The 17,790-nt window shown below is 45.2% G+C and overlaps 1 protein-coding gene across 2 annotated transcripts; it reads left to right on the top strand.

The window, feature by feature from the left end:
• Window positions 1–5,328: 5,328 nt before the first annotated feature.
• Window positions 5,329–17,383, top strand: crispld1a (cysteine-rich secretory protein LCCL domain containing 1a). 2 transcript variants are annotated; one of them, XM_063912812.1, is made up of 15 exons: window positions 5,329–5,507; window positions 6,241–6,550; window positions 12,379–12,497; window positions 13,217–13,349; window positions 13,439–13,554; window positions 13,676–13,776; window positions 13,913–14,104; window positions 14,554–14,614; window positions 14,699–14,765; window positions 14,885–15,015; window positions 15,114–15,157; window positions 15,236–15,308; window positions 15,394–15,469; window positions 15,568–15,701; window positions 16,840–17,383. In XM_063912812.1, exons 2-15 carry the CDS (start codon window positions 6,293–6,295, stop codon window positions 16,889–16,891), a joined length of 1,557 nt encoding a protein of 518 aa, XP_063768882.1. In that variant the 5' UTR covers window positions 5,329–5,507; window positions 6,241–6,292; the 3' UTR covers window positions 16,892–17,383. The 2 variants fall into 2 exon arrangements, with proteins under 2 accessions (XP_063768882.1, XP_063768883.1); XM_063912813.1 differs by having other exon boundaries at window positions 5,338–5,507; window positions 6,292–6,550.
• Window positions 17,384–17,790: the final 407 nt, after the last annotated feature.

The raw sequence follows: 17,790 nt of genomic DNA, 5'->3' as shown, positions 1-17,790 counted from the left end.
CACACTGAAGCAGCACAGAGAGGAAACACACACTGAAGCAGCACAGAGAGGAAACACACACTGAAGCAGCACAGAGAGGAAATACACACTGAAGCAGCACAGAGAGGAAACACACACTGAAGCAGCACAGAGAGGAAACACACACTGAAGCAGCACAGAGAGGAAACACACACTGAAGCAGCACAGAGAGGAAGTTTCAGAGTTTAGTGTGCTTTAATAAACTAGGAGATGGAAGAAGTCCAGAGCTGCCTCTGTGGTACAGAAGAGGGGAATCTGAAACATCTGATCTTGGCCTCATGAACTAGTTTTCTGTTGTCTTTCTTTGCGATCTGACCCCCTCAGAGATGCACTTCTGCAGATGACAGCGTGCAGATGGAGGGACACTGACATCTGCTGGCTATATGAACAGTCTGCTGCTGAATATACTAAAACACAATTCAGTCACTGTTAAATGCTGACTTATATCTACTGTTGCATTGTTCAGATATTTTACCTACCACACATTTAAGAAATGAAGGGATTGTCTGCATTTTCTTAACTTCTGTAACAGTGCATCTAAATGCATGCTCATTCAGACTGCTGTGTGTTAGCGTTTACTTCAAATGCAAGACTTATGCTTCATATTGCACATAAAGCAGATGGGGGAACATATGGAAGACTTCGTGAAAGCTTCCCTTCAAGTTGTGCAAGACGACACATTGGATTGAATTGTGTAGGTACAAGAAAACATGAGTCATGGAGCATTTTTAGAGTGGATTATTTGTATTTATGCTTAAGTAAAGGGCCTGACTCTTAAACAACTTGAGTATTAACAAGATGTGCAATGCATGATGATAGTACTGCAAGTTTAGGGCATTTTATTTGTGCATACCATGGCTTAGTATGCATTTCAACCCTGTGTTGCAAAATGACAATGAATGATCCTTAAATCCTTGACAGAGCATATAGTAACATACATACCATGCAAAGTGAGGCTCTGTGTGAAATTACAAGATATACGGGGAAAACAAGACAGTATTTCCTACTGCACCATACAAAACATTCCCCTGATGCAACCCACAGTATATTAATGCTCACAGCTGCATCGACATCTCTTCTCCACAAGAGGGAGGAGGCAGACAGAGTATCCTCCTGCAGCAGATATCTGAGGCAGCTCTCTGCTGATAACAAAGGAACATGTAGAGTGAGTGCCAAATGACCTCGACGCTCTTTACTCCCATCCTCATCCCGCTCCAAAGTCTGACCTCCATCCAGCTCAACCAGAACCATCAGAGGAAAACCTGCCAGACAACACGGGCCAATAAAGTTCTTTACAAGTGTGTGTGTCCAGAGGCTACTGTGCGTGTGTGTGTGTGGAGTCTGGCATGCATTCTGCTGGGTTCATTGGGTTTCTGAAGCCACGGGCCTGAATGCAGCATCTGGACCAGGGGCTTAAAAATCACTGTGTGGGTGAGAGAGAGAGAGAGAGAGAGAGAGAGAGAGAGACAGACAGACAGAGAGAGAGAGAGAGAGAGAGCAACAGCAGAGGAATGGAAAGTGAGTGTGTGTGTGAGATAAAGTGTGTGTGTGTGTGTGTGTGTGTGTGTGTGTGTGTGTGTGTGTGTGTGTGTGTGTGTGTGTGTGTGTGTGTGAACACAAACATACAGGTGTAGAGGAGGTCAGACAGGAACAATGTGAAATACAGACAGTCCAGCAGGAGGCCGTGGAGAACAAGAGGTGGCAGAGATAAACGGCTGACTTGTGATATTTTGTGTATTCCTCTTTCAGTCATTGCGTGTGTCTTTGTGGTCATGTCGTGCCTCTTTATTAATTATGTACCTCTCTGTTTTATTTTCCATCTGCTTTTAGTTGATTTGTGTCTCTTTATGGTCAATTTGTGTCTCTTCGCTGTCATTTTCAGTGTCTTTGTGGTCCCTTTGTCTCTCTTCAGGGTCGTCTCTGTATTCATTTGGTGTCTCTTTGCAGTCTTGTGTCTCCGTGCAGTTGTCTGGTCTCTCTTTCAGTCATCATCAGTCTCTTAGGGGTCATTTTGTATCACTTTTTGGTAATCTTCTGTCTCTTTCTAGTCCTTTTGTGTCTCTGCAGTTATATTGTGTCTCTTTTATTGCCATCTTTTGTCTTTATATTGTTTATTAGTCCCTAAGAGACGTTTTGTAGGTGAAGCTCAGAGTCAGCCTGACCCTTCGACCCCGGCTTGTACCCAGTAAACTTGTCCAGTAATCTGTGGATGATGCTAACAGCCGAGCATGAAATCATTTATACTGCTGCACCGCAGGCACAAACAGAGCATATTTACTGGCAGCCATTGTAATAAACATTCATCAGAGACTGTTTCGTCTGTTACAGATGGTTTGACCTAAATAACCACGCTGTAAATCATAGAAATCTCAGAGCAGTTGGTAAATATTTCCTTTATCCACACAATTTCGTTTTACAGTCGGGGTCAGCACAGTCGCTCTCTGTGTCTCAGTCTTAACTTCATGTAGCATAAGTCATCTCATATCCCGAGCCCGTAAAACGTATTCGGAGCCTTTCAAATGATTGCATGTTTTATGTATTGACTCGTATTTATGCTATGGAGGCAACACACGTGTGTGTGTTGTTACACACACACACACACACACACACACACACACACACACCCTGTCACTCGTTTGCTGCATCACCTCTTACTGTCAAACACACACACTCTTCCTCGCTGTCACACACACATCTGAACGCAGCGCAGCATTAATTCTGCAGCAGATGAATGAGTGTTTCGCGGCGGTGCTTCCCTCCTGGGGGTTATGCAGCATTGCTATTTCAGCTGCGGTGTAATGGAGGGTGGGGCGGGGGTGACCGCAGAGAGAGGGCCGCTGCTGGAGCTGAGGCCGGGGCCCCTGCTGCTGACCCGGGGGCCGACAGTAAACCCGGATTTATGGATGTTCAGCATGCGGTGGGTCCTCGATGTGAGAGCTGTTGTGTCAGATACAGGAGGGGGTCCGGGAAGAGTCTGCACATTTATCTCATGCAGTTGGTTTTATGTTGCTTTATTATTTTACTCTAAGGGACAGCTTTGTGGTTTGTACTTTAGTAAGGGGGTTTTAAGTGCTTCCTGGATCCATGTTTCTATATTAAAGGCCATGTTGGAATTATGTGGTTATTCGGAGAAAGCTCTTCTTGCATTTTCACATCACTTTATATACATCCGTTTGGCTGAATGCACACTGACCTTTGCATCTCAACTAAAGGTTGTGGGGGGTACTGTACCTACATTTGAAGTACTTATATCTCCTTTTATGATCAGTTATACTTTATCTTTACTCACTAAAGTAAAACCCACAATATCATGCTCTGAAACGTACTCATTTCTAACATTATATTTTACATTTTTGTGTGTATCATTTTAGTCAAACTGATTATTTTTAGGGTCATTTTGTGTGTCTTGCCATACTGCACCTCTATGTAGATGTTTGTGTTCCTCTGCGCTGTATTTGTGACTCTGTGTGGTCATTCTGTGTCTTTAGTGGTCATCGTGTGTCTCTTTGTTGTTGTTTTTCGTCTCTAAGGGACATTTTATAGGTGGAGGCCAGAGTTACCTCGGTATCCCCTGTAATGTTGTATTCTCTAAATCAGGTAAAAATGCAAATGTAGGGCTTACGTTTTTAGAAAATATAGGGTGTTAATCTGTATTTTGGATGTTTTAGTGAGAAAGAAGACATGTTATAGACGCAAAACAACCCAGCGTCTCTGCATGAAGCACAATATGTCATCTTAACATAAGTGCAAAACATGTCTTATTCTTTCACACCATAATCTAACAATCCATGTCTTCTCTGGCAAACCTCCACTTATCCTTAACAGAGACCTGACAAGCCCCTGACTCACCTGATGGGTGAGGGTTGTGTCCCATAGAAACATCAGGGAGTCATGGAAACAAGAAGACTGAGAGACGGAGCGGTCGGTAAGCACTGGGTTTATTATGTTTGTAAAACACAAGAAGAGAGTGTGTGTGTGTGTGTGTGTGTGTGTGTGTGTGTGTGTGTGTGTGTGTGTGTGTGTGTGTGTGTGTGTGTGTGTGTGTGTGTGTGTGTGTGTGTGTGTGTGTCTGTGGAAAGTGAGTGTGTGTGTGTGTGGGGGGGGGGGGACGCCGGTGATTAGCTTCTGTTTCCACATGTGCCGCAGCAACAGTGAAAGTCTCCAGATTACAAAGAGACAAATCCTGCCTGTGTTGCCCGGTGTTCGGCGGCAGGGGAAACAGTGACGGCGGGTTCAGGGGTCAGGAATTAACACAGAGTGAGTTTGTGTTTTAATCCCCCTAAAGGAGTCACCTGTGAACAGTTAGACTCAGGAGCAGGGGGCCACCGCTGCCGGCCCCTCACAGGATCTGGTTTAAATTAGGGTTTTATTTTTTTCACATAAACCCGTTACCAGGTAAAGGAGCAACAGGCCGTCAGCAACGTTAGAGAGCAGGGTTCTGTACTGTGGAGAATCCATTCAGACCTCTTGTTTAACACATACATATCCAAGTGTGTTACTATGAAGACACATTGATGATCCAGCACCACAGTAGTGGACTGATTTAACTACTACATATTTACTATTCTACCCCACAGCTTAACTTGTAAAATATGATGTTTTTGTAGTCTTAACTATGCAACAGTACATTAAAGTAGAGCTGAAAGGATTTGGGGTTGGATAGAAAAGTATTTTGATGAATATTTATGTCTAAACTTGAGATTGCTACCTTGCATTCCAAACATCAGAAAACCCTTTAAAAATAATGATTCCTTGTATATGAATCTACCCAACAGCACATGTAACTACAGCTGAATGATATCGGAGTCCTGCTTGAGTCACAAATCAAGATTCACAAATGTGCAAATCTGCGCCTATGATCACTTTTTTTGAGGTTTTCTTAAACTTGAAGCACATTTTCCTGATTATATGGACATACTTTTACTTTAATATCACTTTTATTTGCAGTTGTTTGCTTGTAACATAGTATTACTGTGTAGTATTAGTACTTTTACTCAACTAAAGGACATAATTACCCCCCCCCCCCCACTGATCATAAACAATAAGTCCTCCCTTAACCCTCAGCAGTGAAGTCTGCAGGAACATTACATAATGTGTGTTCGGCCGGTCATGGAGACTCTGTGGGTTTTCAACATGTTCAACATTGGGGGAAAAACTCCCTGCTTGTACCACACACACGCACGAGCATGCACGCGCAGAAGTGGGCAGTGTTCACGCTGTTGGGGGGTTGGAGGGCGGGGCCAGGGGGCGGGGGGCCAGCACGAGGATAAATGTGCAGAAGTGATGCTTTAGCGACTTTGGTGCAAGAATCCCGAAAGAAGGAAGAAGCAGTTTTTTTATCCAAACGGAGCGAAAGAGCACATCTCTGTCTGGGTTTCTGTGTCAGCTCCACCTCTCTGAAGGAAGAGTTTTACTTCTTCTTCCTCCTGAAGTTTCCTCACAACTCTGACAGGATCTCCAGAAGCGGGCTGCAGTCCAATCCATTAAAGGTAAATCATTTCCAGAGTCCACATTAAATCACACCTCGACTTCCCTGTTCCAATATGCATTACTGTTCCTCACGTTTTCCATTAGGTGTTGGCACTTTGTCCCAGCTGCTGTCAGCGCTGCAGCATGCACACTGAGGAAAGACCCAGGGAAGGATGCATTAGCTCCCTCCTCTTTATCACTCCTAATGAGAGGCAGGGTTTACATTGACAGCCTTTTATTTCTATATAAAGTTGCAAAATTTCATTTGATTACTTTTTAGCTTGTATATACATTCCTGCCACTTTGAGACGTGTTTACTGTGTGTTTGTTTTATATTATATATCTGTTCCTCTACACTGTAGAGTCTACAGTATTAACATTGTAGTTGATTTGTTTCTGAGTTTAGTTGACTTATTTTGCATTTATTGCACTATTGTGTCCCTTGCACCATTGTCTTGCACTCTTTTTGTTTCTTTTCGTGCCTTATGTGGCACTGTATTAGTTGTAGCTATAATGCATATGACAATAAAGCTGACTTATTAAAAAGTGAGTAAATGGTTATATATTAGTTGATAAATGTCCAGGAAGGTTCATTATTAGTAGGGATTTATCTAATGCACACTAGTTATTCCCAGTTTTCCAAAGTGAACTCCATGGAGTCAACAAACCAAGTTTCTGCAAGCCAAGATGAATATTGACCGATGTTTTTCTGTAAACTCGATACTGAACACCTGCTTTACTCTCACACTGTAGACCAGGACGACCCACTCCTCTTCTCACCACCTCCACTATCACTGTCCCCAGGATGAGTTATGCATCTCCTCTGAGGGGGGGCGTCTCCCTGCTCCTGCTGCTGCAGACCGTCTCCTCCATGGTGATGCTCCCCAACTCCACGGGCTGGGGGCCGTTTCTGGACAAGTACCTGGACGAGGAGGGGGACTGGTGGGAGGCCAAGCAGAGGGGGAAGAGGGCCATCACGGACAGCGACGCTCAGGTCATCCTGGACCTGCACAACAAGCTCCGAGGCCAGGTGTACCCCCCTTCCTCCAACATGGAGTACATGGTAGGTGCATGGAGGGAGGAGGAGTCTTTAGGTTGTCTAATTGGTCCTTTTGGTCTTATTCAACTTAGATGTTGTAGTTTTTCTGGCTGAATGACTTATTCCTTTGCAGTATTTTGTTGTGGAGGGACTCAAGTTTTACAGATTTATAAATTCAGCTTTTTGACCCCGCTGTCAACTCCAGGCTTACCCTCCTTCTTAAAACATGGAAAATGGGTTTGATTTCTACGGAGAAGGGCTGCTTTCTCTTGATCGATTAGTCGTTTTGGTCTTGATCAACTTAGATTTAGTTTCCGGGTAATTGACTTATTTCCAAGCAGCATATCTGGAAAACACAGGATTTAGAGTGGTGCTTTTTGAGGCTTCTTTGTGGAAGAACTCAAGTTCTACAGATCTGTTGTGGAAATTAATCGTATGTGTGTTAGTCGAGTAGGAATTTCTTTGCGTTTTCCACCTCATGCAGTGTGTGTATATTGAACGCTCCGACCACGTACTGAACTCCCTCAGAGTCTTGCTCATATAGCTTAGTGGCCTGACCCAGTCACCAGACCGGCTGGCACTTGCCCCTCTTGGCTCACACATGAGCAGCATCTAAGCACCTACACACACACACACACACACACACACACACACACACACACACACACACACACACACACACACACACACACACACACACACACACACACACACACACACACACACTCCATGTGACTTTGGTTGTTTTGCTAGAAGAAAAGAATCCCTCCGAGTTGCCAATGCTCACATTACGGCTGCGTTTTTTTAAACTCATGCTAAGAGATTTGTTTGACTTTATCCTTTGGCCATAACGTGTGTGTACAGCGCCAGATCACTTTTCACAGTGCAATTAGAATCAGAGCACGGCACCGGGGCTTGTTTTACCAGCTGTCTACCCCCCACTAAACACACACACACACACACCACACCTTCAGAAAGTCAGTGCTTTAAAGATCTGGAGCTTTTCCAAACTTAAAATACTATGCAGGCACGGTTTGACCGCCACAGTGCATTGCCACCAACAGTACTTAGGAGGTCAGGAATCAATAGTGTGCAGAAAGTAATGAGCTTTTATCATCCTTTCATCTCCACTTTAAAAGCTGCAGAACAAAAGGCAGTATTATTCCACAGCAGAGGCAAATAAACAGTTCCTGCTGGGGGCGATTGCTGGACTGTGTAATTGTATAATTGAGAGGTTGAACGTGTGTGTGTGTGTGTGTGTGTGTGTTCGTGTGTGTGTGCACGTGCACGCAGCACTGTGCCTGGCCAGCTTCTGGTTGAGAAACACTCTGTAGTGGAGAAGTGCTGAGCCAGCAGCTCTTTTCTACTGTCTCCTGTTACATTTGGCTGGGCTTTTTTTTTTTAGCTGCAGGGGCACCCAGGGGTGAAATATGGAAAAGGCATGCAACAAGAGGACGTGAGGTGAGGGAAAGAGAGAGAAATAGAGCAGGGAATACAGCAGGTAAATAAAAATAGAGGTGTTAAAGTGATAGATTCACATTAGAGACGGATGGACGGACCATGTTTCCTTAAAAAAGTGTTAAAACATTTGGAAAAAAAGAGGAGGAGGAGGAGGAGGAGGAGGAGGAGGAGGAGGAGGAGGAGGAGGAGGTGAGGAAAAAGTAAAAGTTGTCATCTTTTTCGCAGCTTTAACGGAAAGACCCAGAAGTCTATTTTCAGCGCATTATTTTGAAAGGGTGCTGCATACTTCTCAGATGTTCCTTTCTTTCAGTCTGTGTTGAACTGCTGTCACCTTTCAAAAACCTCACAGAGTCACTGTACTGGAAGACTGCAGAGACATGCTCCCCTGCTCTCCCTGCACACACACACACACACACACACACACACACACACACACACACACACACACACACACACACACACACACACACACACACACGCACGGAGCCGTTTGCCCATCAGCTCTTTTATTGTCCGCCATTGTATTAAAACATAACCCGGCTGACCCTCCGTGGCAATCATCAGAGAGACTCGGAGATAACATCAATTCAAATCCTCCTCCTCCTCCTCCTCCTCCTCCTCCTCCTCCTCCTCCTCCTCCTCCTCCTGCCGCCTTCATCTGTTTCCTTTTCTTACCCTCCCTCCCTCCCTCCCTCTTATCCCTGTGGCTCCGTTCCCATTCTGTCATTTTCCAACACAGAGGCCCAAAAATTCCCTGGATAAGCGTTCACACTCTGCAGCGATGCACAAGGCTTCAATGCAGCTCCAGTGAGCGGGACGGTGGTCCTGTGTTGACCCTCAGGTATAAACAGACAGGTGTCAGTGTTTGAAGGCTCCTGGGAGAAAGGGCCCCACCTGCCTTGATGTTTGACTTGGCCGTGCCGAGGCGGCGGTGACGTCAGCGCTCTGAGATGAAGCTGCATCGACAGTTTTCTGCTGACGAGTCGGAGTTGTGCTGCAAGCGCCGGGCATTTTAATTTACCGTGCGATAATGTGGCCGTCCAATCAGACAATAATTAAGGTCTTAGACTCATAAATAAGCTCTGAATTCACTCTGCCAGGATGTTTAATTATGGTAATGTGGATAAGCAGTTCTTCAATGTGAAAGCAGCTCCCTCTTACCTGTAGTAGTGTTTATCTCTCCAGATTGTTTGGGTGGAAGTGGAAAGAAAATCAGTCTGTGGATTAACTCGATTAACTGGGTCATGATTTCTGGAAAGCCACATTGCTGTTGAGTTTTGAGCTGCAATCTGGTTTCATTATATATGAAGAAAGGCAGACGTCTCTATGGCAGATATCTAGATTTTTTAAAAAGGTAAGAGGGAAAATATGTGGTTTTGATTTTGGGGTGAGCTGTCACTTTCTCCTGAAGTTAAAGATAAACATTTAGATTATTAAATACAAAGTCCAGTGGGAAAAGACTCTGAAGAGCTGTCCAAACGTCTCAAATCCCAGAAATGCTTTCTAGATTACCTCAGAGCTCGTGTTTCTTGACTTTTCTTAATTCTGGTCAGCTTGTGACGCACAGAAACAGTTCCCAAAAGGCGTCCAACAGACCTTCTCTAAAGAGCAGCAGCTAAATACCATAAAAAAGTAGGTCCTCCCAAATACTGTAGCTCCACATCCAAGGTCGCGCTCCAGTGAAGCCAAAAGGACGGTCCCGAAATAGCAAGATGCCACCGTAATGTCACAAAGCTGCTCTCTGTATCCTGTCCACGAATATCACACACAGGACGGGCAACAAGGCGTCTCCTTGTGGGAGTCCGGCGCCCACAATGCCAAGAATGTAAACACGGCTCCTGCTCTAAATGCGTTTAATAAAGAGCGACCCGCAGCAAGCACCTTCCAGGAAAAACTTCAGGGAACATGGTTGTAAAAGTCTGCAGCGATGCAAAACACATGTAGGTGAAATTAGCAAATTCCAGCGATATCTGTAAGAGCTTTAACCCCCCCGTTCACCTGTGTGAGTCTTATATCTGAACCTTATGGTGCCCCTTAAGTGAAACAGCTTCCTGGAATAATTGGCCGTGCTGTTATGGTGAAACTATGTTACCGGTATAACAGGGTAATGGGAGATAATGGAGTTTTCTGGTTGACGAAACTCAGACAATGGTCAGCCTGAGGACCTCTGATGTGAGCAGGAACGAGCTGTATGAAAATCTCTATGAAATTTCCGGACATAGAATAGTATTTTTACAGTTTTTCCTCCACCTCTCCCTTATGCTCAGCCAGGTTTCTTATCTCTGTTCCCGGCCTTCTCTCTGTCCAGTTCCCATATCTTTTTTTTTTAGTACTTCTCCACATGCACCCTTGATTACGAGCGGGAAAACCCAAACGGGCAAAGTAAATAGACATCTGTACCGTTTGGAATGCAACCAGATGACCAAGGAACAGGAAAATCTTGCTGCCAATGAGGTGTTAAGCGAAATACACAATGCAACGTGCACTGTGCTAAAAGACTGGAGCAGGGGAGGTGTTCAGCTTTATGGGCCCTGAGCTGAAGTGTGGCCAGGGTGTGGGGGGGGGTTACGAGGCCTCCCCTGCTGGGCTAACAGTGCAAACAAGAGCAGCTTGACAAGCCGGCTGCACCACATTCAACAGCTGAGAAATATGTGCCGCTCGACACTTTCCGAGCTGCTTCCTCTGTAGCTTTCGGGACCTTGGATTGAGTTCCTGTGCTGCGTGTGTTTATCGGTATTTGTGGCCACAGATAAACGTTTTCAGACCCATAACCATTCGCTAGCGGTCGATAACTCTGTGTTGACCCCGATGTGCTGTGGTCTGCAGATCCTGCTGCAGCTACCACGATGTGTTTCAGTCTGCTTATCAGGGAACACATTGATTATTCTTCGTGCAAGGAGGTCACTTGTCGAGAAAATCGAGCGGGGAAATGACGTAGATGGAACTGAAGGTTGTAATTGAACAGCTCCTTTGTGTTTCTTTCCACATCTGATGGCCTTACACCTCTTCAGTGGTTCTGCATTGTAAGCAAGGAGAGATAACTGGAGGGAAAAAAGACCAGATTTATTGCAGCACTTTGCCAACAGAGGTAATTTTCTGAGCAGCGATAGGGTTTCAGGTAAACAAATTCTCCTTCCTGTTTTAGCCCCCGGTCTGTCAGTCATCATTTGGCCTCATTGTGCAAGACAGACCCCAGGCGACTGCAGGAGCAGGGTTCCGTAGCAGCGATACGCCTCCTCTTTGCACGTGTACTGCCAAATGAAAAATATACTCCACACCTCCAGCTGTTTATTTCTTCTACATGCCACTTATGTAACATTTCTGCAGAGGCTTTGTGCCGAGATCTGACATCGCAATCACGGAGAAGATTCAGGCAGTATAACCGCGGTGTTGTTGATTTAAACAAATATATCCTCTCAACAGCTCGCCGGATTCCCAGAAAGAGAGTTAAGAGTTAATTTGCCAGACATCCTGGTGTTAGGTAGGTGTGTGTTTCGGGAGTAATGCAGAGAACAGCAGTAGGTTCTGGGGGGGACGGGGGGTGGGTGACGGAAGCGGCAGTTGTGGAAGCAGGGGAGTTATTTTAGTGTAAGCTATGACTTCCAGGGCCCGATGTGTGAAATGTGCAAACTCCTGACACCTCACACACACACACACACACACACACACACACACACACACACACACACACACACACACACACACACACACACACACACACACACACACACACACACACACACAAATTCCCGTCGAAAGCTGTTATCCCACACTGAAGGTGAAAGTGAAGGTGTGCAATTAAAGCAACACACAGTGTCCTTCAGAGGAATTACAGCTGGTGTTATTCTAACTTTTTTCTTAATGGTAGAATGTAGGTCAGCGGGGAGGAAGGACAGTCTTTGCATTCCGAGAAAACCCCAGAACGGGAATATGATCCCTGAGTGTCCAACCGGAGCCAAACCTCACTGAGAGGGCAACTCGGAGAAACAAAAGCGTGCCCCCAGACATCTCACCAGAGACATATGGAAAGCATTACTTAAGAAAAAAACTGCTTTTTGCATTTTTTGAATAACACCCCATCCTACAGGAAAACCCATCTGGTGAAAATCAGCTGAGCGGCAGTGAGGAGTGAGAAGCTTTTACACAGCAGCGGCACATCAACACACTGCAGTTTACAGATTAGTGCACTTACTTAGCCGTAGCAGCTCTATCACTTATCATGACTTATGATATGTAATCCTGTGTTTGTATACCACCTCACATCTCTGACAGCTGTGAGGGAACTATCTGCAGACCAGAGCTCAGGTCCTTTAGGAACAATACAAACTTACTTAGCAAATATAAGGCAGATCTCAAGCTCACATTGTGTCTCCATCTCTTCTATGTTTCAGGTGTGGGACACAGAGTTGGAGCGTACAGCGGAGGAGTGGGCTGAGACCTGCCTGTGGGAGCACGGACCAGCGAGCCTCCTGCCGCAGATCGGACAGAACCTGGGAGCTCACTGGGGAAGGTGACTATAATTAACAGCATATTTCATCAAAGTTTGGGGGTAAAAACTGCCTTGCTGGGAACATTTAAGGTCTTTTAAATCAGTCAATATGTGTGTTTGTAACCTTGCTGTGTAGGAAGGGCTTGTTTTCCTGGATATGAACAAAATAAGGGTCCATGAACATATTTTTAACGACCTTAATACGTTCCAACACTAACACGTCCATACAGATAGATATTAATGTGTTCATGTGTTCACTCAGCCCCCCACAGAGCTTCACATGAGCATCTCTTGTTCCACATCTAATCACATCTCTTCACCGTCGAGATGAGTGCTCCAGTCTAATCAGATTAACAAGCGGCACCTGGAGCCGCATCAGAGTCACGGCTTTGTTCCTGCAATTTATTCAGAGGAGCGGTTCGACTGCCAGCAGACATGTTTACATCAACATGAGCGCTAACTAAAGATGGTAGCTACACATGCTGTATGAGTGTGTGCATAAATAAACTATGACCACATGGTGACCCAGAATGAATAATAATGCATGCAACCTGACCACAGAGACACTGTAAATGATAATCATGAATGCAAAACAACTACAAAGTCATGCAAGACTGAGGAGACTCTTTAAGCTCAGGCTTCTGCAGAGCATCTTACAAGTCTGTACCCAGGAGCCCATTATCTGAAAAAACCAACCATGTCAACTCTCTAATTAAAGGCACTCTTCCTCATATCCCCAGGCACCGCCCCCCCACCTTCCACGTGCAGGCCTGGTACGATGAGGTGAAGGATTACTCCTTCCCGTACCCTCAGGAGTGTAACCCCTACTGCCCCTTCAGATGCTCTGGCCCCGTTTGTACTCACTACACTCAGGTAGCTGGGATCATACCATTCATCCTCTGCAGACTTCCTCCTCTAGTGATTTAAAGACATAATGATCCGTTTTTCACTTGGTTTCGCAGCTGGTGTGGGCCACCAGCAGTCGGATCGGCTGCGCCATCAACATGTGTTACAACATGAACGTGTGGGGGCAGATCTGGGCCAAAGCCGTCTATCTGGTCTGCAACTATTCACCAAAGTGAGCACACCTGCATTCACCATCAAAACGTATTGGTCATGCACGTAAAACATGGTGTATTATTCCTGTAAGTAGTTTGTCTTCTGCTCAATAATCCTCACTTGTTCTGTGATCTGATCAGGGGAAACTGGTGGGGGCACTCTCCTTACAAACACGGGACCCCATGCTCGGCCTGTCCCCCCAGCTATGGAGGTGGCTGCAAGGACAACCTGTGCTACAAAGGTACGTGTGTGTGTGTGTGTGTGTGTGTGTGTGTGTGTGTGTGTGTGTGTGTGTGTGTGTGTGTGTGTGTGCGTGTGTGCATGTGTGTGTGTGTGTGTGTGCTAACTGTACGCTGCCTCTGTGACTGTACCTGAAGATGACAGCTCCAACCCAGCACAAGAGGAAATGGAAGAAAACAACTTCATCGAGCCGGAGGCCCCCCGCGCTCCACAGAAGCCCCGGCCCAGAGCCTCCAAGCCGGACCCCCCCAGTGTCCCCGCCCCGGCCCCCACCAAGCCCCCAACGGAGGACCTGCAGAAGAATGAGATGGTCAACACACAGCAGATGTGTAAGCTGCCATTTAACTGTTTATTCTGGGTCTGGTTTCTAAATGGGGGGTGGGACCAGAAATGGGTCAAAAACAAAGAATTGAATGCAGAAAAATATGGAATGATTTCATATTTTCTTGATGTTCTGAAGCCTTCATACTGTAAGTCCCTCCCTAGTAGTGTGTGTTAGCATGATCTCCCGAGTGTGTGTTTGCTTTTGGCCGGCGCAGAGGGGTAAAGGGGTGAGAGGCGCTCTGTGCGGTTCCTAAATGGCTTCCTCTCCACACGGAAACAGGCTCTGCTTGTAAGCCGAGACGCTTCCTCCAGAAACGCTGACCACCCTGAACCCTATTGCTTGAAGCATCACAACAATCACTGGGTGTCACTCAGCTCTGGCTTTTAGAAACTACACATTCCTGCGTGTTGGTTCCTGCAGGGGGAGGAAAAACCTTTATTTTGTGTGTTTCAGCTCAGCTGGTGACCTGTGACACCAAGCTTCGAGATCAGTGTAAAGGGACACCATGCAACAGGTGGAGTTCAGATGAAATACTATAAAAACAACGGGTAAAAAATGTAGATTTGTTTCATTCCATTGTTCCTATATTCTTCTACAGATACGAGTGTCCAGCCGGCTGCCTAGATGCTACAGGAAAAGTAGTTGGCACAGTTTACTATGAAATGGTGAGTCAATATTATGCCAATTAGCAGCTGTGTGTCCTGTCAATGTGTCCCTGAAACGTCGCTCACATCTCTGTCAGCACAAGGCTTTCAATGTCGTCAATAAAATATTCCACTTGCAGCAATCCAGCGTGTGCAGAGCCGGTTTGCACGCTGGAGTCATAGATAATGATGGAGGATGGATGGATGTGACGAGGCAAGGCAGGAAGGACTTTTTCATCAAATCCAACAAGAACGGAGTCCAGTCTCTCGGGTGAGACTCGTTAGAGACATCACCGAGATTCATTACTGTGGAAATTTGGTAAAAATATACTAACAATTAAAGTCTGATGTTGTGTTTTCTCCTGACAGGAAGTACCTCAGTGCTAATTCCTTCACAGTTTCCAGAGTAGCAGGTTAGTCTGACGATACTGTAATTATAGATATGCCAAATTTGGTGTGAAATCACTCATTATAAGCTTTCTCTCTTATAGTGAAAGCTATAACATGTGAAACCACAGTCGCACCGATGTGTTCATACCAAAAACCTGCAAAACACTGTCCCAGGTATGAAGCTGGCTCTCAATCTGCATACGTTTATCCCTCCAGCCTCATGTCAGTTCATTAACTTATCCAACTGTTCTTCTTTAAGGTTATACTGCCCGAGAAACTGTTTAGAGGAGAACCCTCACATATCCAGAGTGATCGGCACCAGGATATACTCTGATGTAAGTCTGTCTTTAAAGATAAACTCACCACCAGGGTAAACAGTATTCCCATGCATTTAGAGACTGAAGCGAACATTTCCTCTTGCATGCTTCTGCAGAAGTCCAGTATATGCCGAACAGCGGTGCACGCTGGAGTCCTCCGGAACGATCTGGGGGGGTACATCGATGTGATGCCGGTCGACAAGCGGAAAAATTACATTGCTTCACAACAAAATGGCATTTCTTCAGAGAGGTAAGAGAGGTCTTAATCCAACCAAGCTGATCAGAGTGTCATGTAGTGTGTGTGTATGAACATATCTGGAATACATCCTCCTTTATAGACATACAGTAGTAGGTAACTCTTGTTTTACAAGGTGAAACTTAACAGACTAAGGCAGAACAGAACCTGCTTTAAGTAGAAAAAGTAAGAATTGGGAGGATTTGAAATAAAGCACTGTATCGTCGGCATAGAGGGATATTTTTGCAATTTGCTATTTGCCTATCTTTGCATCTCTTCCCCTGTTAACTCAGGAGACGTCATAGTCTTATAAAGGTGGCTATTGCAATGTTAGAAAGCTTAAGGAATGCAATTAAACACCTAGCCAATTAACATATATGCAGAGTGCAACATCTCAAAGAGCTCACTGAACTTTTCTGCATCGAGGAGACTCAGAGAGTATATTAATTAAGAAACATAAATAAGTGATCCTTTGATCTGTTTCCTGATCATCAAGTAGACGTGTGTCACCATCTTCCTACATAATGAGTCCTTGCTTTGAATAAAGAAGGGAGCTTGTGCTTGCTTCGGAGATACTTAGCTAACACTTACAAAGTGAGCACATGTGGATCCGTGCGGTACCACAGTATTAAGGCTACAGGTCCGTACCAGCCTCGCTGTAAAGCTTCAGTGACCCACATACTGCTGCAGAGATATTAAACTGCACACTCTTTGGATTGTTCTGGTCTGTGAATCTAACCTGCCCTGTTTGGAGGACAAACACTCTCATTTATTCTGCGGCTTTCCCTCCCTCGTCCTGTCCTCCCTCTCCCCTCCCTCTCCACATCTATCTCTGTCACTCTGCGGAGAGGCCGGACGTCTTGCCCATCATTTATCTGTCCCCTTCAACTTCACAACATGTCTGTCTCTGTTGGATTAAAACATGAAGGTCCCCTGTGTTTGTGTAAAGACGGGAGGTTTATCTGTTTTCTCGGGGAGTCGCGACCTCTCTCTGTGTGTGTCCTATCTGTCATCCCCGTGTCAGACTGACGTTCCTCCGTAAAAAACCTGGAGTCTATCTGTTTGTGTGTGCATGTCATCCTCGTCTCTCATGTTTTGTATCACGGACACATGCCGCACCCACACTGACTCTCCCCCTTTCTCCCCCCTGCAGCCTTCAGAACCCCCCCGGAGGAAAAGCTTTCCGGGTGTTCGCTGTGATTTGAGTGCCCCAGAGGGCGGCTTCACCAAAAAGAAAGCGCACTTGTGCTGTTGAAAAGGCGGCAATCAAGCCCTGTTGTCAAACTGAAATGTTTTCTGGCTCTGCTACACACCGGGGGTCGTAGGTCGGTACTATGCCAGCGTACACCTAGCAAAGAAAACTCGATACACACACACACACACACACACACACACACACACACACACACACACACACACACACACACACACACACACACACACACATTGCATTGCATTGGGTTTTCACATGGTCCTCCAGCAGGAAAGGTCTTACCTGTAAATATCTCTGAATATCTTGCTGTACATACGTGTAAATAGTATTCCACGTGTTTGTCTTTGTGCCATTTTCATGTCAACAAACAGCTGTGTACGATTTATAGAAACAATACGCTTTAACTTTATAAAGGCACTTAAAGAGGAATCCCATTAGTATTTTATTAAGTCTGGCACATTTTTACTGGTGCTCTGTGGGGGGGGGGGGGGTTCATGTCATATTTTGTACTTTTTTTTACCTGGAGAACAAATTGTAATGCATTTATTTTTATATGATAATGCTTTATATCAACACAGTTTATAAAGGATGCTGCTATACGTGTTTTTGTTTATTGTAAATGCCAGGTTTGGTTTGTTCTGCAGATAATGTGGTTTAGTTTGAACTCCCTGCAGGTCAGGAAGTCTGTCTATTACCAAAGTATGTTTAGCTCTATTCCACACAGTATTTTGTAGGGTAATGGTTAGTTTTAATCAGTAAAATTGCATCAATTTAAGGGCCAATTCATTGTGTTTTTGTCCCTTTCTGTGCATTTGACATATTTTCCTACCTCAAGATGTTGGGAAAAGTCCATTTTGCAATAAAATATTACAGCCACCACACTCCTCTTGC

The sequence above is a fragment of the Eleginops maclovinus genome, chromosome 21, assembly GCF_036324505.1.
Source record: "Eleginops maclovinus isolate JMC-PN-2008 ecotype Puerto Natales chromosome 21, JC_Emac_rtc_rv5, whole genome shotgun sequence".
Taxonomy (NCBI): Eukaryota; Metazoa; Chordata; class Actinopteri; order Perciformes; family Eleginopidae; genus Eleginops; species Eleginops maclovinus.
The sequence above is the reverse complement of the archived record's forward strand: the minus strand, read 5'-3'. Positions and strand labels throughout refer to the sequence as shown.